This window comes from Zootoca vivipara, chromosome 2 (genome assembly GCF_963506605.1).
Source record: "Zootoca vivipara chromosome 2, rZooViv1.1, whole genome shotgun sequence".
Classification (NCBI taxonomy): Eukaryota; Metazoa; Chordata; class Lepidosauria; order Squamata; family Lacertidae; genus Zootoca; species Zootoca vivipara.
The window spans coordinates 63,925,695-63,946,427 of record NC_083277.1 but is presented as its reverse complement, the minus strand read 5'-3'; the positions used below and the strand labels follow the sequence as shown (position 1 = coordinate 63,946,427).

The 20,733-nt window shown below is 42.9% G+C and overlaps 1 protein-coding gene across 1 annotated transcript in view; it reads right to left on the bottom strand.

Annotated features, from left to right (window-relative positions):
* The window catches only part of CSF1R (colony stimulating factor 1 receptor), a 39,514-nt gene that overhangs the window by 2,780 nt on the left and 16,001 nt on the right, over positions 1-20,733 (bottom strand). Inside the window, exons 5-20 of the mRNA XM_035105654.2 lie at positions 19,507-19,672; positions 17,266-17,455; positions 16,812-16,927; positions 14,982-15,099; positions 14,422-14,612; positions 13,655-13,761; positions 12,984-13,110; positions 12,374-12,478; positions 10,991-11,101; positions 9,771-9,936; positions 8,551-8,633; positions 7,337-7,449; positions 4,951-5,073; positions 4,560-4,671; positions 3,482-3,581; positions 1,751-1,856 (exon numbers count right to left, since the gene is read on the bottom strand). Of these exons, the coding sequence (XP_034961545.2) occupies positions 1,751-1,856; positions 3,482-3,581; positions 4,560-4,671; positions 4,951-5,073; positions 7,337-7,449; positions 8,551-8,633; positions 9,771-9,936; positions 10,991-11,101; positions 12,374-12,478; positions 12,984-13,110; positions 13,655-13,761; positions 14,422-14,612; positions 14,982-15,099; positions 16,812-16,927; positions 17,266-17,455; positions 19,507-19,672 (2,034 nt within the window). The remainder of the gene's footprint in view (positions 1-1,750; positions 1,857-3,481; positions 3,582-4,559; positions 4,672-4,950; positions 5,074-7,336; positions 7,450-8,550; positions 8,634-9,770; positions 9,937-10,990; positions 11,102-12,373; positions 12,479-12,983; positions 13,111-13,654; positions 13,762-14,421; positions 14,613-14,981; positions 15,100-16,811; positions 16,928-17,265; positions 17,456-19,506; positions 19,673-20,733) is intronic.

The following is a 20,733-nucleotide window of genomic DNA, read 5'->3' as shown; positions in this document are numbered from 1 at the left end:
CTTCACAGCAAGGGGGAAAAAAACCCAAAAACTTTACTGCCTGGAGTATATAATCTGAAGAGAAAACCTTCTTAACAATTGCATTCAGGAAAATACAGCATTAAAAATAAATAAAACAGAAGCTCCTAAACAATTTGATGCCTCTTGGTCCCTCTTCAGCCATTTGGAAAAGCATGTTACCAATTGAGGTGGAAAGTGTGCTAGGCTCTACCTCCCTGTCACTATTCCAGTCACCTTAGGACTCATGGAGGGAGTGGAGCAGGGAGCCTCCTGGGCCCCATGCATTTTACAACTCTGGGAAATCGGGCTTTAAAAATGTGTGGGAAGCCCTCCATGAAGGAAGGAACACACACACACCCTTCACAAATTTGCCGTCCATGACCTGGAAGGTGACTGCAATGGTCACTGGGAGACAGCTGCTTTTTACAGCTTCTCATGTATTATCATGGTTTCTGAACACGGCATTAATCCCCTTTCGATTTTGCCAGCGACAGGTGCCATTTTAGTGTATGTTCAACAATGTGGGAACTGCTACGGAGCTGGGGAACCTCTCTCACAGATCTGATTAGACCTGGCAGACTTCTGAGGTTGGCATGCCCACTTTTCCTGGACTTGCAGGAAACCTCCCAACCCCCAGCAAGCCACAACTGAAAGGGAGAAACTTCCTTTGCAGCAGTGGCCTGAAGTTTCAGTCCCCTGACATAAGATGTAAAGGGACTCAAAAATGGGTAGCCCTGCTGGCTGCATCCTATTCCTCACCCCTGTTCTGTCTGCTATTTGATGCCAGTCTAGACATCCTGCTGGAATAGCTCAGCAGAGCATGAGACTTTTAATCTCAGGGTTGTGGGTTTAAGCCCCGTGTTGGGCAAAAGTTTCTTACATTGCAGAGGATTGGATTGGATTACCCATGTGGTCCCAACTCTATGATTCTATGACTGTGTAGGATGGCTAGATCAGAGATGGGTAGCTTGCAGCTCTCCAGATGTTGGTGGACTCTTAAGTGGCCAATGCTCAGGAATACTGGGAGTGATAGTCCAGCAATTTATGGAGGACCACAAGATCCTTATCCCTGACCAATCAGGTCAATGGGTTAAATCTAATCTGGGTGTGAATTGGATTATATACTGTGGCCAGTGTAATGTATATAGTGCAATCTATATTGCACTATATAGTAACGGGTGGCGCTGTGGTTAAACCACTGAGCCTAGGGCTTGCCGATCAGAAGGTCGGCGGTTCAAATCCCTGTGACGGGGTGAGCTCCCATTGCTCGGTCCCAGCTCCTGCCAAACTAGCAGTTCGAAAGCACGTCAAAGTGCAAGTAGATAAATAGGTACTGCTCCAAGCGGGAACGTAAACTGTGTTTCTGTGCGCTTGCTCTAGTTCGCTAGAAGCAGCTTAGTCATGCTGGCCACATGACCTGGAAGCTGTACGCCAGCTCCATCGGCCAGTAATGCGGCATGAGTGCCACAACCCCAGAGTCGTCTACGACTGGACCTAATGGTCGGGGTCCCTTTACCTTTACCTTTATGCCTTGAGGGGAGGGGGGAGGGGTAACAAATGTTCTGCAAATAATGAAGTAGTATGAGAAATCTCAGAATATTTTTAGGGGGGTGCAGTTTCTACCAGACATAATACAAATGCATTTATGTGAAAATATAAGGAAAGACACAATTACTGAAGAAACAGATCATTCAGGTATGAAGTACCGTACCTTCACCTTGCTTTTTTACTAGTAATTTTAGCATCTCACCTGTTCCTTACTGGTATCCAGTTGCTTCTGAAGGAAATTGGAAATCTGACTGAAGGTCGGCCGTTGAGTGGGCTCCATGTTCCAGCATGCAGTCATGATGTTGTACCTGGATTGGAGGGGGGGGGAATCTACATATTACCCATTCAGCAGCAACTTGTCGTATTCTTTGTAAAAGCAACTGAAATAATTACAAGTCTGTGATAATTCCCAACGGCTAAATGCAGATCCTATAATGATGCCCGACCTGGTGACAGCAGAATAAATGTTGTAAGGAGGGAGCTGCTGCCCAAGATAGGAAAATAGGTATTAAGGAAACACCTACCGGTAACTACTTTAAATGACTTCAAATCTCCAGGGCCTGATGAACTGCATTCCAAGGGTACTAAAGGAGCTTGTGGATGTAATTTCAGAGCCTTTATCTATTACCTTTGAAATTTCTTGGAGAACAGGTGAGGTCCCTACAGACTGGAGGTGGGCAAATGTCTCCATCTTCAAAAGGGGGGGGGGAGGAAGGCCCAGGTAACTACCAACAGGTGAGCTGGACATCGACACCAGAGAACAATTCAACTTTTGGTCTGTGAGCTTTTAGAAAAGGATGCTGTGATTACTAAGAGCTAGCATGGATTTCTCAAAAGTAAGTCATGCCAGACCAATCTGATTTTTTTTAATGGAATTGCAAACTTAGTGGGTCAGGGAAATGCTGTGGACATAGTGTATCTTGATTTCAGTAAGGCTTTTGACAAAGTCCCCCGTGATATTCTTGCAAGGAAGCTAGTAAAGTGTTGGTTGAATGAGGTAACTGTTAGGTGGATTTGTAGCTGGTTGTACTCATTAATGGTTCCTCGTCATTAGGCGACAAGTGGGGTGCCACAAGGTTCTGTCCTGAGCCCATTGTTGTATAAAGTCTTTATAAATGACTTGGGTCAAGGAACTGAGGGGATGCTCATCAAATTTGCAGATGACACCAAACTGGGAGGGGTAGCTAATGCCGCAGAAGACAGAATCAGAATTCAAAATGACAACAGATTGGAGAACGGGGCGGAAGCTAACAAAATAAATTTCAATAGGGACAAATGTAAGGTTCTGCACTTAGGCAGGAAGAACCAGATGCACAAATATAGGATGGGGAACACTCTGCTTACTAGCAGTACATGTGAAAAGGATCTAGGGGTCTTGGTTGACCACAAGCTAAACATGAGTCAACGGTGTGATGTAGCAGCAAAAAAAGCTAATGCTATTCTAGGATACAACAACAGAAGTATATTGTTCAGATCAAGGGAAGTAATAATACCACTCTATTCTGCCTTGAATACTGTGCCACAATTTAAGAAGGAGGTTGACAAGCTGGAATGTGTGCAGAGAAGAGCAACCAACGTAATCATGGCTCTGGAAACTAAGCCTTGTGAGGAGTGCTTGAAGGACCCCTGCCCACATGGTTGGGTAACTTCTGACATTCTCCCAGTGCATGCAGTCCAGTCACAGGTAAGCAGTTCTCATGTGGCTAGAGGAATGTTTGCTACTAAAGTGCCTAAATCTTGGCCTGTCACCGAACACAGCTTTGTGAGCTGTGAAATGCATCTGAAACACCTTGGTGGAATTACAGCAGTGACATGCAGTATGCTCATCAAAGGAAATGCCAGTGACACTCTGGAACGAACTTCCGTCGTTTCCTTGTAATACTTGTTTGTGTCACCCAGTTATAGTGGAGATTTCTGAAATCCATTTACTTACATATCCTCTGGTGCAAACTCAGGTCTGCCCATATGGTATCCTTGTTTTACCAGGCTGTAAAACTTGCTGTTCACTTTCATGCCAGGATAAGGGCTCCTGCCTATAGTGATAAGAAGAAGCACAACACTCTACGGTCACCATGCTGTTCTCATGTTGCTTTCCTACGGGACTGACTCCTGATTATTAGGTCAAGACCTAAGAGCCTGAAGGCACTCCTACGTGAACTCTCTAACTCTGTGGGAGCACTGAAGCAATGGCTGGTGAGTAGGGAGGAAAAGTCGGGGGAGTAGGTGTGTAACTCTAGAGGCCTTTGAGTTATTGAAGAAATTTTGGTACTCTGCTGCAAAAGTCAGAAGTACTATAGCATGTAGTGCCTCTGAGTAGGGCAGACCCTACATCAAGTGAAAGCCAAGATAATGGCATAGACTCTCTATAGCAGGGGTGGCCAACTTCCAAGAGACAACGATCTACTCACAGAGTTAAAAACTGGCAGTGATCTACCCCCCCTTTGGGGTTCAGGTCAAAGTTGTTGAGCTTTTTTTTTAAGAAGGAAAGCCCTGTTTTTTTGGGGGGGTTCACATAAAAGTTGTTGAGCTTCTTTAGGGAAGAAAGCGACATTGAGCTTTTTGTTTTAGGAAGGAAAGCCCTGTTTTTTGTGGTGCAGGTCATTTTAGGGGTGCAGGGCAAAGATGTTGAGCTTTTTTTAGGGCAGCCAAAGTTTTTTTAGCTTCTTTGGGGGGAGCCACTGATCTACCGGTGATCTACCACAGATGTCCAGTGATCTACCGGTAGATCACAATCTACCTGTTGGACATGCCTGCTCTATAGATCTGGGCCCTGTTAAGTACCTGAGGTCATCCCCCAATTTCTGGTGCCAGCCAAACTTTTAAGTAGTCTAGTCAAGTATGACTTTTCTCCAAAGGCCTGAGGTTTCTTATGGCAATGTATGGCATTGAAGAATCAGCGCTACAGTCAGTAGTGACCTAATTTTCAAATTATGCTTTCTCCCAAGCCCCATTTCTGATCTAAACCCTTTCCATACAGAAAGTTGGGGATGGACAAATGCATCATTGCCCACCTAGGGAGAATATCTCCCAGAGAAGGATGCCGTAAGACCACACATCGCTCTGTACTGTGTAGACGCATTCAAAGATGCTCTCGGGTGCCATCCACTTCACTGGCAGGCGAGCCTGGAATTACAAAATATTTTATTTACAAAGGAAACAGCCTGTGATATATACATTCCACCAGATTTTGCTCAGTAGCCTCTGCCAGAATTTACATGCAGCAGCACTTGTCCTGTGACAAAGAACACAAACACTCAAAAATTTCCCATGTTTGTGACCCCAACATTTCCAGGTGAGGGTGGAAGAGATCAGTGTCTACTGTCAGCAATAGAGGAATCAATGCTCTGACTGTAAATCAGTTTCCTGTGTACCCAGTGCACATTTGCCATCCCCGTTACTTACATTGCCTTTAACAACATAGTTAGCATCATTCATGATGTCTCTGGCCAGGCCAAAGTCGCAGATCTTGGCCACTCGTCCATCAGCCACTAGCACATTTCTTGCTGCCAAATCTCTGTGGATGCACTAGATTAAACAGATAGCAAGGGGCGAGAAATGGCATATCAGTTTTTCTTGATCGTCCTGACTTATTTCAATACACAGCCACAGAGAAATACAGGTTGAGCATGATGGACCCAACCCAATTTGTGCTTGTGCCTGTTCCTCCTGGTGACCTTCAGCATGGTCTCAGCAGCACAATGCAGACATCTGGGCTGGATCTGTGAGACTACAGGCTATAGTTGCTTTCACGTCCTCCAGATGTTTTGATCTACAACTTTCATAAGCTCCAGCCAGCATACTCAACAGCCAAGGCTGATGGGAGCTGTTGTCAAAAATATCTTAAGGCTTGGAGGTGGGTGGGCTAGAGTATTTGTTTTGGCTTTCTTATTCTCACTCCACTGGTCCCCTATGGAACTCAAATAGTATGAGCTTCCAGCCATTGGTAATACAACGCAGTACTTTAGACACAGCATGTAAAAGACTGGTCGTGAGACTGTGCTGACACCTCCACGAAGAATAGAGCACATGACAAAACTTACCATTTCATTAAGCCACACAGAAGTAGTCATGCCTGAATCAGCCTTGATAATCATTTGCATTGATTTAGGTTAAAACACTTTTAGTGCTCAGGGCATCTAGGTAATTGGATAATTATAGCCCATGTTTCCCTTTCCTGTAATGTCAAGGTTAAACACTCCAACAGCATTAATTCTCTAATGCTTGTAAAACCTTTTCAAGCTACAGAATGCCACATATGGAGTCTATAGCTCTTACACAATCTCCTTGCTGTACAAGCTTAAAAGGTAGGGAGGTGCCCTTTTGTGGAAGCCTGTGTCTGCGGCACGGTACAATCTGCTGTGATGAGCAGCCAGTGAGATTGCGCTCACTGATTATATTTATAACATGGTGGGTCAGAAGCCCCAACCGTCACTTTCAGTTCCTTATTCCTGGAATGAGAGGCATAAAGAACACCCTAAATCTTCTAAACCTTTGGGCTCAAACCACTAAACAAATGTGAACATTCAGATAGAAAAATATGTAAAAAAAACATGGCAATACTTCTGCTGGTTGGAGAAGAGGGGACTGCACGAGCTGAAAAATATAGGTCATGTTATTGTACAGCATCCATATGTATACAGTGGAACCTCGGTTTATGAACACCTCGGTTTACGTATTTTCGGTTTACGAACGCCGCGGACCCATCTGGAACGGATCAATTCACTTTCCATTACTTTCAATGGGAAACTTCGCTTCAGTTTATGAACGCTTCAATTTATGAACAGACTTCCGGAACCAATTACACCCATGCTTCAGGTTAAGTACGCTTCAGGTTGAGTACTCCACGGACCCGTCTGGAACGGATTAATCCACTTTCCATTACTTTCAATGGGAAACTTCAGTTTATGAACGCTTCAGTTTAAGTACTTAAGTTTATGAACAGACTTCTGGAACCAATTGTGTTCATAAACCGAGGTACCACTGTGCGCAGGTACAGATTGGGGTAGGCAGCACAGATTCCCTCCCATAATTTCATGCAAGGGGCAAGGAGGGGAAATTGGAGGGTTAGGGTTAGGAGTGCCCCACTTGACAGCATTTTCCCCTCCTGACAGATGATCTCCATGAGAAATCAGCCCTGGGCAGAATACTGCATAATAATAATAATAATAATAATAATAATAATAATAATAATAATAATAATATTTAAGATGCTGTAGTAATAAATTTCACTTGTACAAAAGCAGGTTCTTAATCTAAGAAATACTTCAGACTACCTCACACAACTGAGTGTTCCTCCATGTTAACAACAACCTTCCACACATAAAACTAGCTGCTGGGGGAAAGGGAACTTAGCCTTCTCCCTGCCATACTAGTAAGTTTTTTTGTGAGTCAGTGGGTGGGTGTTATATGGGATTTATTTTAATAAAGAAACATTCAATCACGTGAACCCCTACCAACGGTATGAAATGGTACAGCCTTGACACAGGCTTATTATCACCTCACTGAGAACTAAGCCTTAGTCTTTGGGATGTTCTTTTGTTTCTTTCAGACTTCAGCCCTATGCGTTCATTATTCAAGGGTAGCATGCAGGGTATACTTATGTACATAGCAGGGGGGGGGGGGTTTCGAACTGCTGCACATATGCAGAGTAAAAATTGGGCCAAGGCCTTTTGTTTAGGATGCAAGTCAGTTTCCTGCATAGTAATGGAAAATGACGCCTTGGTTTCTGCATAACTGACCCTGGAAACATTTTCTAAAGAGAACTATGTTCAGGGGAGCATGCACTCACGTTTTTTGAAGCAAGAAAAGCCATTCCCTGGGCCACCTGGTTGGAGAAATGCAGCAAGTCATACAGGTCAATAGGATGGCCGTCCATGTCCTCTCCTGACACTGAGCTCCTCCCTGGAATGGGGAAAACTCATGGTGATCAATCAAAGGGCAACTCTACCACAGGATGAAGTCAATGTTCAAGCTAACTGAACCATATCTCCAATATGAATGAAGTCTAGAAATGGGAACAACAACATGGAACCATGGTTAACAGGTAAGCATCTTGAGAAAGAAAAGAGCGATCACTTGAATTGGAAACTTCCAGTGTACAATGAAGGTTTCAATCCTATATACACTTTTCTAAGATTAAGTCCCACTGAACTCAGATGAGCTTGCTTTTGACTATATGAATGAACTGGACGTCTGCTAGTAGGAACAGAATTAGTGGCCCAGTTCTGTTTGTTCAATACAATTGGCTTATATGTGCAAGCTGTTCCCAGTCCCTAGAACTAATAGGATTGCTTTGTTCGGTACAAAATATATACACATGACATTTATGATGCTAACCTGTGTAATGATGTGTGTAGCTGTGGTTGCACAATATACGGAAGTGGGAAATATGAATGGACTGAGTATTTGTTTGCATTTATTTTCCATGCAAGAGCTGCAATTCCTATTTTACACACATAGATGTGCTTAGCAATGCTGCTCATGTGATCTTTGTACATGGGAGCTGAGTTCCAGTTACAAAAAGCAATGTATCATTCTGTTAATTGGTGTTCAAATTCTGCATTTAGAATTGCAAATTTAATAAATTTATTTCATGGTGAATAATTAAAAGCTGCATATCTAAAAACATTATGGCTAATTTATTTGGATTTTGGCACAAAATGTTGCTGTAAGGGTCGTGATCCTGAAAACTATGCACATTCAGGCAGCTGTAATAGTGGACAATCAAAGTCTAGTGTAAAAGTTTAGGATGCAATGAACAAAGGGATAATACACAAATTGTGTCAATGTATCAGCAGACATTTTTGTACATCTCTCAGTCCAACCTGTAAGGGCTATTGTGAAAAGAAAGGAGATGCATTGGGCTCCCTTCTGTTATTATTTATTTTTAAATGTAATAAACAAACCATCATACCAAAATACTGGCAAAAACTGAAAACCTCAGCAGCAGGAACTACCTTCTCTGGAAATAATAATTGAAAGCATCATTCCTTGCTTATTTACCGTTTGGTGCCATAGAGCCTGATGCTGTTACTGGTCTCATTTCCAAATAACTTTCCAAACACTGGTTACCGATTCCACTGTCACTGCATCAATGGAAACAGAGAAAGAAAAAATTATTAACAATCTAATCTCTGCATCAAATCTAGCATCCTGAATAAGAGGTCATGGAGATAATGGAGGAGCGCTAAAGGTGTAAAGCTGTAATTTTAATTAAGTTCCAGTCCAATTGATGCTGGCTATCATCCTGCCAACCTAGCAGTTCAAAAGCACGTCAAAGTGCAAGTAGATAAATAGGTACCGCTACAGCGGGAAGGTAAACAGCATTTCCATGCGCTGCTCTGGTTCACCAGAAGCGGCGTTGTCATGCTGGCCACATGACCCGGAAGCTGTACGCCGGCTCCCTCGGCCAATAACGCGAGATGAGCGCCGCAACCCCAGAGTCGGCCATGACTGGACCTAATGGTCAGGGGTCCCTTCATCTTTTATCATCATAAACTTAGCTTTAGATGCATCATTAAAACTTTAAAGTCGTATAACAAACTGCCCCCCATTAATAACTTCAAATGGGGCCTCTCAACTCTATCAAATGCTTTCTCAGTGTCCTTTAAAAAAAACGCTGTAGGGACTTCCTTGCATATTAATACATTGCTAATAATATTAAGTATGTCATTATTTGAAATGGTGTAAGTGTATGAAGAATTCATTTAGGGTGGGACAAACCCCATGAATGTAAGCAAAAAATAATGATTGGCACCAGGCATCAATCCCTTTCCAACAAGCACTATATTTCTTGAGCTAATCTCCTGTGTGTTGTGGCATTTCAAGAAGGGAGAGCAGTCATATGTGGGATGGAAGGTGCTGAAGAATGTGGGTACCAGCCCTTCTCATCTGTAAATAAAGCTTCTGGACAACTTCCTTCATGCCACAAAGCCCTTTTAAAGATAGAGTAGGCCATTCCATTAGACAGAAACATGAGGCCCTTGGCCATGTTGTCTGGTTCCTAGAATGAAGTGTTCAGATCATGTAGCCACTATCTCATACTATATGAAACATGAGCTAATTACCTTGTGCACAAATCCCAGTCATGAAAGCTTAGCAAGATTACTCTTGCTCTCATTGACTTCTCAAATGAGGACTGTATTGTAAAGGTATGCTAGGTTGGAAATTTGCCCTGCTGGGTTTTAGCCCTCTGTTGAATCTGTACTGGTTTGGATTCTTACCTCCGGATGTATTTCTTCCCAAGGTACATATTTTTATAGTCTGCTGCCATGCTATCAAGAGAAGACTCAAATGTTAAATCCTGGATTATGAGACACTCTGCTTTCTTTCGGAGGAAATTCAGCAAGTCCCCATAAGGACAATACTCAGTGATGACAAATACAGGGCCTGAAAAAGAAAAAAATAAACCTGATCAGAAAGTGGCATCATTGTACTCTGTTTCTGCTAGGTAGCAGCTTAGTCTGACTGATCAACACTAACTATTTCAGTTTAAAGGATTTTTGTTTTTGTAGCAGAGTGCCACACTGGGCTTCCACATTGTTTTTAACTCAAAGCAGGATGTGCACCACCCCATTCCCTCCAGATTTCTTTACCACTCAAAATTACCTATTCAAGCTGCATTTTCTTTCTGCAGGTAGACAAGCTGCATGGATAGAGGAATTATGAGCAGAAAGGTGTCCCAAGAGAAAGGGCTAAGCAACACTGTCTCTTGCCTTTCCTGTAGTCAGATTGTGACTGGATTGTGGTTTATCAAGACTGACCTGGGCTTTAAAAAACAATACAAAAAAAACCAAGCAGGGGAAAGTAATTCCTAACTGGAATGTAAAGTGTAGTTTTGCTCTCAAAGGCAAGTTATGTAATCAGTAGAATCACGTGACATGGTTCCCTATAGATAGAAAGCCACTTGGAGTAGCTTCATGTAAAACCCTGACCTGCAAGGTTTTTTTGCTTTAAAAATCTCTTTGAAATTCTTTTATACCAGGAAAATTCAAGCATGTTTTCCTCTACCTGCAAGCCAAAGTGGTACAATATAGCAAAAACTGCATATCATGATTTTACTGACTGGAATGACAGGTATGAAACCAGAAACAGATGAAATAGGACGAAGAGAAAGTAGTCTGAAGCAGCACTATGATGGCATATTAAAAAGTGAGAATGGCACACCTATTGTGAAATGAGGTCTACTTCCTGCCACTCCATCCCAACTAAATATAGTTCCTGTAAATTTAGGCCACTTCTAATTTCCTACAGACTGTGTATTGTAACCTTTAAGGTCTTAATAGCCAGCATTCTCAAAGCAGAAATGTTTATTCTTGTCATGATTATGATACTGACTTGCAAATCTATGACTCTTCCATCATGGGGAAATGTTGCTGAAAAGAATGAAACCAAAGGAATGAGAATGGTGGGGGCTGTAGTGGCGGCAGGGACCGCTTCTTACCTCCATGTGTACATGCTCCCAGCAGGTTGACAATGTTGTCATGGTGACCTAAATGGCTCATGATCTTCAGTTCCGACATGAGGGCTTCTTGCTCATCAGTATGTGCTGTTGCTGAAACCAGAAATGAAGCTAGTTGTATTCAAACTCTTATGCAGGTTCTTGTGAAAATGCACAGCATTTTTGTGCAAATTATTCTTCTTGTACACACATTTTTCAAAAGCAACTTTGCCTAATGTATACTCTTCTTTTCTTTTGGAAGGCAGGTTTCCATAATATAATGCATTTTTGTATGTTGTATTCATTAATATATGCATTTATATGCATATACATAAAATATAGGCACTTTTGTGTACATTACTTGGCTGGAGAACTGCATTGCGAAATTAAGATAAGTGCACACTTCAAAAAACTGCCTGTGTTTCAAATTGCTTCATAAAGTATGTATTAGGTCAGGGGTGTCAAACTCAAATTCATCGGGGGCCGCATCAGCAGTTTGGTCACCCTCAAAGGGCCAGTTGTATCTGTAGGACTATGTGTCCACTCTTTATTATCATAAATTATTGTCACTGCATTCAATTATTACTGTTTTTTGTAATAATGTAAGTAATAACTAGCTCTGAAAGCAGAAACATAGTCAGAATAATGGCAAGTAGATATTCAAATGTACAATTATTGTACAATTTATTGAAAAATGATTTTTGGTAACTGCACTGGGTGGTGGAGGCTCGCTAGGGTTTCATGCAGGACCTTTGCAGAGCTACTAGTACCTGGAGATGCTGGGGTCCTTCTGCATGCAGGACAGATGTTCTGCCAGTGAGCCACCACCCTTCACCAAAGGGACTGGCTGAGGTTGACTCACTGGAGCTGCTCTCCTGGTTCCAGGGTTTAAGGGCCAGAAGTATAAAGCAGCATCCTATGTTTCTGAGGAGAGGGAGAGGGAGAGGGAGAGGGAGAGAAGGCTGCTCTGGCCGCCTTTCTACCCCCCCCCCAGCTGTTTGTCGGCGCTTTGTCCCATGGCGCTTCAGCAGCAAGGTCCCGCTGCTGGGTCCCGCTGGCTGGGGCGCTCGGCGGGCCACATGACGAGGTCTGGCGGGCCGGATTTGGCCCCCGGGCCTTGTGTCTGACACCCGTGTATTAGGTGAAGTTCACCTATAAATGCACATTGAATTGATACCCCCCATCCCAACTAGTCACCTAGGATCAATATGTCCAGTTCTTAAATGGAAATATACAGATAGTATCATGAGAAGGACTTGCTTCTTGCTCCTTACTTACATCACTCCCAATTTATTGCAATGTTGGAGCTGGTTTTCAATTTGCAGGCCTTTAGAATGATTATTACCTAGTGAGCACTGGTGAAGGACTACTTTAACCAGCACTTACATTTAAGCATTTTCACAGCCACCTTCAGGACAGAATCTTCCTTTCCAAGTCCAAAAGCAGTGGCCTCAACCACCTTTCCAAAAGCTCCAGCTCCAAGGGTCTTTCCTATGAAAGCAAATATGGTGTTTAGAAGCATAACAGAATCAGGAGGAGGATTTTTGATACTGATTCAGTGATCATTGTGTGTGTGTGTGTGTGTCCCTGTCTGTCCCACATGCACATATCATTGAGAGCAGACAAGTAATATCTCCTAAAGTTCAATAAGCCACAACAGGCTATGAGAAGGTTTGCAGTCAACAACAGGAGCAGTTTCTGTGTCTTGCACAGTTCAATGTCATTTCTTTGTTATTTGTAGCCCAGATTTCTCCACTTCTGATTTTTCTGATCTTTTCATTGAGACCTATCAGTCAGTAGCTGCCATGGGATGCCATTTTGTTCATTCTGCAAAATCCCAAGAATTATGATGGGGAAAATTGTGCAGTCCTTCATATAGGCAGGATAGTATTGTGCAACTGCTGTGTATCAATTCAATAATTTGGACCGTCCACAAATGTAGATAAACAGGATGACTTACTGCTAAAAGAGCAAGTGTACAAGGATTGTTCCTCACCAAATTGCAGGTTGTTCCTGGGAAATTCCCATTTCTCATTGTAAGGAAGCTGGGTGGGATCAATAAAAGTGTAATTGTTTCCCTCACAGGCCTCAATGATCTTCCAACGGACTTGGTACTTTGGTTTCTGCAAGGAAAAATGATCCATGCATCAGAAAAGCATTGTTCAATAGCATCTTAGCATTTCAGCATATTATCTGGAAAATAAGTCTCACTGAATTTAATGGGTCTTAAATGTCAACTAGACATACATAGGATTGGCCTGCTAAACTCCCAGCAGCCTCCTCCATAGATGTTGCGACTGTTATAATATAAGTTTGAAGAGGCCCATGAATTTTACTAAATGAGGCCTCCATACTAAAATCAAACACATGGCATACAGTCCCAGTTTGATTAAGGATGTGGTTTTGTCAAATTTGGGTGGGTTGGAAGGCTGTAGTTTGGTTTAATTGGGTCAATATGCCCCTTCACAATTTAGCTTGGATTATTTTTATTCCACTATGACACTAAGGTTTAAAAATCTTTCCATCAGCAGGGTCTTCATCCTGTACTGCATTTTGAGAGAGAGACGCTTTAGACATCATGAGTGACAGTAGTAGAACTGCTTTCAACTTCTGGACCTCTTCCCTGGCTACTTTTCTTTCCACACAGACCACGAACACCCATCTGACCTGTTTATACTTGTAGAGTAGGAAGATGATACACAGAAGCAGCAAAAACATCGTCCCAGCACATGCAATAAGAATTGGTTTGGGGAATTCGCTCAGGGGTTCAGATGCTGCAGGAGGGAGGGAAAGAAAATAAAAGTTTGCAGTGCACCAGTCATTCCTGAACATTCATGAGAACCATGCTATCAGATCAAACACAACATTAGAGCAAGAGAGATACCTGGCTTCCTCCCTGCTTTGCTATATAAAACAAAGACACAGATACCCAGTGATAGCAAAGCTGGTTTACAGAGCAATCCCACCCCCTGACTAGGAGCAGCAGAGTGAAAAGGCACAGCAGAACCACTGCCACATCCAAAGGCTTGCTCCAGCTCGGGCACAATGAGTGCATATGGGTGTATAGGTGCACACACTTGCACATTTCTTGCTTGCTTGTTTATGTAACTTCTTTCCCATGCTTCAATATAGATGATCTCAGGACAGATAACAACAAAAATACAATTAAAAACTGACAAAGCACGTTAAATTAAAACAGTGGAATTATCAAGCAGCAAATTCCCCCATCTGTTCCAGAGGTACTTGAAATGCCTGTCAGAGGGGAAAGGCCTGGTGCCAAACGATGTACAATGCTGGTGCCAGACCAACCTCAAGGGGCAGAATCACATAGGAGCCCCCTTTATATTAGCACAAATGCAGCCACAACCAGGATTCAGTGAGATGAAAGGTAAAACGCTAGTTCTTAGTAAACAAGATGCTCAGATTTGTCTCACCTATGTACCGAACCGATGGACCGAAACTGGATCCATTCCCCATGTTATTAACTGCTAGGCAGCAGTATGTCACATTGTCCAGCATCTCATCAATTTTGAGGATGCTCTTCGATGTCACCCTTCCGAAGGGAATTTCATGTGTTATCTCTGGGCTGGTGTCTTTCATAAGCAGCATTCCACCTTGGTCACATCTGCCGGACAGCCAAAGATGATGGAGATATTAATATGCTCATAGAATTTTGTCTGCTTTATCTGTTACTTTATTTATCGGCTTCTAAATTCTGCTCTATGAAGGATTGAGCTGTGTTCAGGTAGATTCACTGGACTACCAGGCCTTTGACCTTAGGACCAGTGCAGCATTTACTTGGGACAGACCCAATAAATAATAATAATAATAATTTATTACTTATACCATGCCCATCTGGCCGAGCCTCCCCAGCCACTCTGGGCAGTTTCCAACAGGATTTTTTAAAAACACAATAAAAGATCAAACTACTTCCCTAGTGAACTCAGTGGTTTTACTTCTGGAAACTGTAGGGCTATGCTATAACTTATCTCACCTGTCTGGATGAAGATTGCGAGGCAATTTATACCACTCAATGTGTGGAGCAGGATAACCACTGGCTTCACACCAAAGGCTGTCAGAGCTGTTGTCCATCAGTTTAGCTGTAGGGGGAGCTGAATAGCAAAGGCAAAAGAGCTATTAGGTATAGCATACCAGCTGTTAGGTATAGCAGCCATTTGTATAACCTGGAAAAACTGTCTGCGGACAAACGCCAGCTCCCTCGGCCTGAAAGCGGAGATGAGCGCCACACCCCATAGTCAAATTCAACTGGACTTAACAGTCCAGGGGTCCTTTATCTTTTTACCTAAACTACCATTCCCAGGATTCTTGGAGGGGTGCGCTTTAAATGTATGATGCATATGCAGTCTTCATTTTCTTCCCCATGCTTAACACAGGCAACATGAGAAATTGCATCATGAAATAATACCTAGTGAAACTTGGCGTATGGGAAAGTAGGTAACATGTAAGGGTAATGTGTGAGGTTTTACAATTAGGCAAGAATAACCAGCTGCACAAATATAAGGTGGGGGACACACCTGGCTTGCCAGTAGTACATGGGGAAAGGATCTAGAGGTCTTAGTAGACCACAAGCTTAACATGAGTTAACAGTGTGATGCAGCAGCAGCACCAAAATGCTATTCTAGGCTGTGTTAGCAGAAGTATAGCATCCAGAGCAAGAGAAGTAATAGAATCTTCTAAAATTTACAATCCCACCCCAGCCCTGCTTATGCAGTGCTTAGAATACACTCCAGGTTTTATTTTGGCCAGACCAAACCTGGCACCACAATCTGAGAAGGATATTAACAAGCAGGAACATGTGCAGATGAAGGTGACCAAGATGATAAAGGGTCTGGAAAACAAGCCTTAAGAGGAACAGCTGAGGAAGTTGGTATGTTGAGGAGACTGAGAGGAGACTGAGATAGCCATCTTCAAATATCTAAAGGGCCATCACAAGGAAGATAGAGCAAGCTTGTTTTCTTCTGCTCCGGAAGGACAGGAACCAATGGATTCAAGTTAAAAGATTCCGACTAAATGTCACGAAGAACTTTCTGACAGGTAGGTAGCCGTGTTGGTCTGCCGTAGTCGAAACAAAATTTTAAAAATCCTTCCAGTAGCACCTTAGAGACCACTAAGTTTGTTGCCTGAAGAATCTGAAGAAGTGTGCATGCACACGAAAGCTCATACCAAGAACAAACTTAATTGGTCTCTAAGGTGCTACTGGAAGGAATTTTTTTATTTTGTTTCAACTTTCTGACAGTAAGAGCTGTTCAACAGCAGAACAAACTCAGAAGGTTGTAGACTCCTCCACAAGAGGTTTTTAGGCAGAGGCTGGATGATCATCTGTCATGGATGCTTCAGTTGAGATTCCTGCATTGCAGGGGGTTCGACTATTTCAGGGTCCCTTCCAACTCTGCAATTCCATGATTCTATATCAGTGTCTCAGATGTGGCCTTTGGAGCCAATCTATTCTGCAGCTGGTCACCACTTTATCCAAGCAAAAGCACAGCCAGTATTTTCCTTTTGGTGTGGATTATTCCAGTCCCCATTAGGGAAAGGCTACTTCTGGCAATTATACTTCACTCTCGATCACTTGATCAATTCTTGAGGGCTGCCTTGAGTGTATGTGGTTGTATCACTGCAATCACAATTCCTTTCAGTATATTTTATTGTTATAGCTATTTTGGAACATCACACTTGCCTACAAGAAGAGCAGAAAGGTAACTTGCACCCTTCACTTTAGCTTGTTGGTTGAGACTGGATGTTCTGCTGCTCCTTCTGAACATAGACATAACGTTGGAAGAACCAAGGTGGATGGAACACTTACTTTTCACTGAGATGTTGAAGGTGATGGATGCATTGGCTTCACCATTATCTGCAAAAAATGTGTATATTCCACCATTCTTTTCCTCCAGCCAGTTCAGTTTGAGCGTATTGTTGTACCTTTCACACACACAAAAAGAACAAATGCACAGGGTAGGGTCCTTTCAGAAGCAATCAGAATGGAAGCCTCTCAAATAGGGGCCAGAGATAATTTTGCATTATCTATGGACAGGTGTTGTTAGATTTCATAAATATTCTATGTAGAAGCAAGAAAGAGGGCATTGCTCATATCATACCTTAGATCAAGTGTGGGAAACTTTTGGTCCTCAAGATGATAGAACTACAACTCTCATCAGCCCCAGCAAGCTTGGCCAATGGAGGAGTTCTGTGCATCCCTCGTGCGATTAATTTATAGTTTGGAAAATCATTTAGGAAAGAGCAGGCACATTCTTTCTTACCTGTTGTTGCCAGAAGTCATTTCCATATTGAGTGGGAAATTCTCGGAGCTTCTTGATGGGTTCATGTATGTCCATCTCTGTGTGTGAGGTCTAGGATAAGCCTCAATGAGCACATGCAGGTTCAGGCTGCTGTGCAAATTTGTCTCTTGGCTTCTGTCCTGTATGGTGGACAAATGCACATAGCCACTCTCTGAAAAGAAAATGAATGAATGAAGATGTTGCACAGAGGAATTCTCTTCTTATTTTTTTAACCTTTCTCCTAGGAGAAAAGGTTGGGACACAACTAGTATCAGTGTGGTTTTCCCCTTGTGATAAAAAGGTAAAGGTACCCCTGACCATTAGGTCCAGTCGTGACCGACTCTGGGGTTGCGGAGCTCATCTCGCGTCATTGGCCGAGGGAGCCGGCGTACAGCTTCCAGGTCATGTGGCCAGCATGACAAAGCCGCTTCTGGCGAACCAGAGCAGCACATGGAAACACCGTTTACCTTCCCACTGTAGCGGAACCTATTTATCTACTTGCACTTTGATGTGCTTTTGAACTGCTAGGTTGGCAGGACTGAGCAACGGGAGCTCACCCCGTTGCAGGGATTCGAACCGCTGACCTTCTGATCAACAAGCCCTAGGCTCTGTGGTTTAACCCACAGCGTCACATGCGTCACACATAGAATTTGGCAACTTGAGTAATCACAGTAATTGGACCTCCACATAGCAAAGCAGCAGCCTTCCATTGCCATAAGCAAATTGCTTAATGCAGGGATGGAGAAGCATAGGCCCATGGCCAAATGTGGTCTTACAGGCTTCCTTGTCTGGGACTCTCCCTAAGCCATGCCTCTCCCCAGGCCACATATAACCTGTAATATTCAGGTATGGGTCTCAGTGGAAGTGAAGATGGTCCAGGAAGGCATAAATGATGGACCAGAAAGGCAAGAATATGATTCATCATTTTGTCTTCTGCCTGGATGAGAGCTCAAGATGGGTGAATTAAGCCTGCAATATTGAAGTCCAAAGGACATGGAGGCCTGAGTTATTCTCTGTAGGAAATTGTGTTGGTGTTTCACCTAGAAATCTGGTGGGGAGCAGTGAACCTGGGGACATAGGTTGGATTATGTATTGAATCCGTTGTATTGAATCCATCGGTCTCATGTTAACCCAAAAGTTCCTTTCTTAAACACTTCCCGAAACAAAGCCCAGCTTAGGCACTCATTTGAATGTGTGCATTATCACCAGACAGCACCTTTCATTTGAACAGCAGAAATCAGTCTGAAAGTGTGCAATAATTATAAAATCATAGAATTGTAGAGTTGGAAGGAAACAGAGGGTCATCTAGTCCAACCACCTGCAATGCAGGAGTCAGAAACATTTGCCCAGATTGAACCTGTAGGGCAGGATAAACACACACCTCCCTTATTTGACTTATGTTTGTTTTCGTATTAAAACTGGATGAGCTGTATTGTTGGGCTGCTGGATTGTGGATGATGTTGAGAACTGGGCCCATTAGATATGAACAAGCTTTGCAGCATTTGATTTATTGTGGGGCATATAAATAACTTTAAAAGTTGGTGGCAAATGAGTGAATAAGTGTGATCCATCACGGATGTCTTGAATGCTGCTGGGAACAAATTGGTAGGATCAGAAAATATAGAATCCAGGGAGTAAAAATACAGATAATTAGGTTGCAACTGAAGTACCATAGAAGCGGAAGCTGTGATTAACAGTGAATGGAAATATGAGACTTGGAAAAGCTGGCTGTTTTGCAGTCTAATTTTTTTTAAAATCTGCTTACAAAAACTTGGGTAACTTAGAATGATCACAATGAGTTTTTAGGGGGTGCAGAGAATATGCTATATTTGGTCTGGAAAAATGCTACAAGTAGTTATATTGATTAATTAACCAGGATTTTAAAAGGAAAAGAGAAATTGTAAATAAAAAAGGGGAGGAGGTTGTGATTCTACCATTGTGTCTCTCTCTGAATTCATTAACAAACGTCTTTCTGCTCCTTATAACATTGCGCATACTGAAAAACGTAATAATTTCTGCCCTTGTACTTCATCTCCTTCCAAGGCTCTGAGAAACATTCTATGAAATTCTTTTAATGCATTGCTGCTTTCATTGTGTTAAGTAAAGGATGATAGCTCCATTACTAAATTGGGATCCCAGTTTGATTCCCAGTGAAACCTCAGTGGGGAAAAGCAAAACCCCAAGGCTCATTGTCCCAGGCTGTGTACATCAAGACTTGCTCACCTATCACCTGGAGGCTGGCTGAAGAATTACTAGTTCCTGCGGAATTGGTTCCCAAGCAAGTATATTCCCCAGTGTCTTCTAACCGTACTGCTGGAATGGACAGGGTGTGGTCTGTGAAGTACTTTCTTGAGGTCACATTATAACCTTCCATTGGAAACAAGCTGACCTGTAAGCCAGGAAAGTTAGAAATGATGGCACATTTTGCAGACAAGTCATTGTTTTAGTTGTCACCATCCTCACTTTAATCCATCCCATTTCATTAGTGCCCACCCTAGACCCAGTGTTGCTCCATCATCACCCAAAGGATTAGACCTAAATCATAAAGTAAATATAGGCAGTAGGGTATTTATTTGTGCTTATGCCTGTTCCTAGAGAATGGCAATGGCATATGAAACTATGAATTCACCTAAATCAGTGCACAAGCAAATTCTACTTCCCCAAATGGCTGACACCAACAGTTTCATACAGTTGTTAAATATTACGGGGGTGGGGGAATGGATCCCTGCAGGACCCCAAAGCACAACTGCCAAGGGGCTGAGCAGAAATTTCCCATTCCTACTGTCTTGGCCTTGTAGGTAGGAACACAACCACAGCAATACTGTGCCCCAACTTCCAACCCCGAGAGCTGATCTAGCAGAAGGATAGCATGTTTGATGGTATCAACATCTACTGAGAGATCAAAGAGGTGGAGCAGGATTACACACACACACACACACACACGCGTGTGTCCTTCTCCCAATGCACTTGATCAATCAGGACAGCCAAAGCCACTTTGGTGCAAAGACTAAGTCTGAATCCAACCTGAAAATGACCTAGATCAGAACTTTCCAAACTTTTCATGTTGGTGACACACTTTATAGACATGCATCATTTTGTGACACAGTAATTCAGTCTTACTGGCAAACCGGCGGGCTGCCTGCTCCCTTTTCAGCCCTGGGAGGAGTGTGGGGAGCATTCATGCAACACACTGCAGCCGACACATTAATGCAGGCACCCCCAAACTGCGGCCCTCCAGATGTTTTGGCCTACAACTCCCATGATCCCTAGCTAACAGGACCAGTGGTCAGGGATGATGGGGATTGTAGTCCAAAACATCTGGAGGGCCGAAGTTTGGGGATGCCTGCATTAATGTGTCGCGACACACAGTTTGGAAAGCTCTGGACTAGATAACTAGCTTCTTCCAAGTGCATCTGAACCTAATCGCCACAAAATGGAATATTCATAACT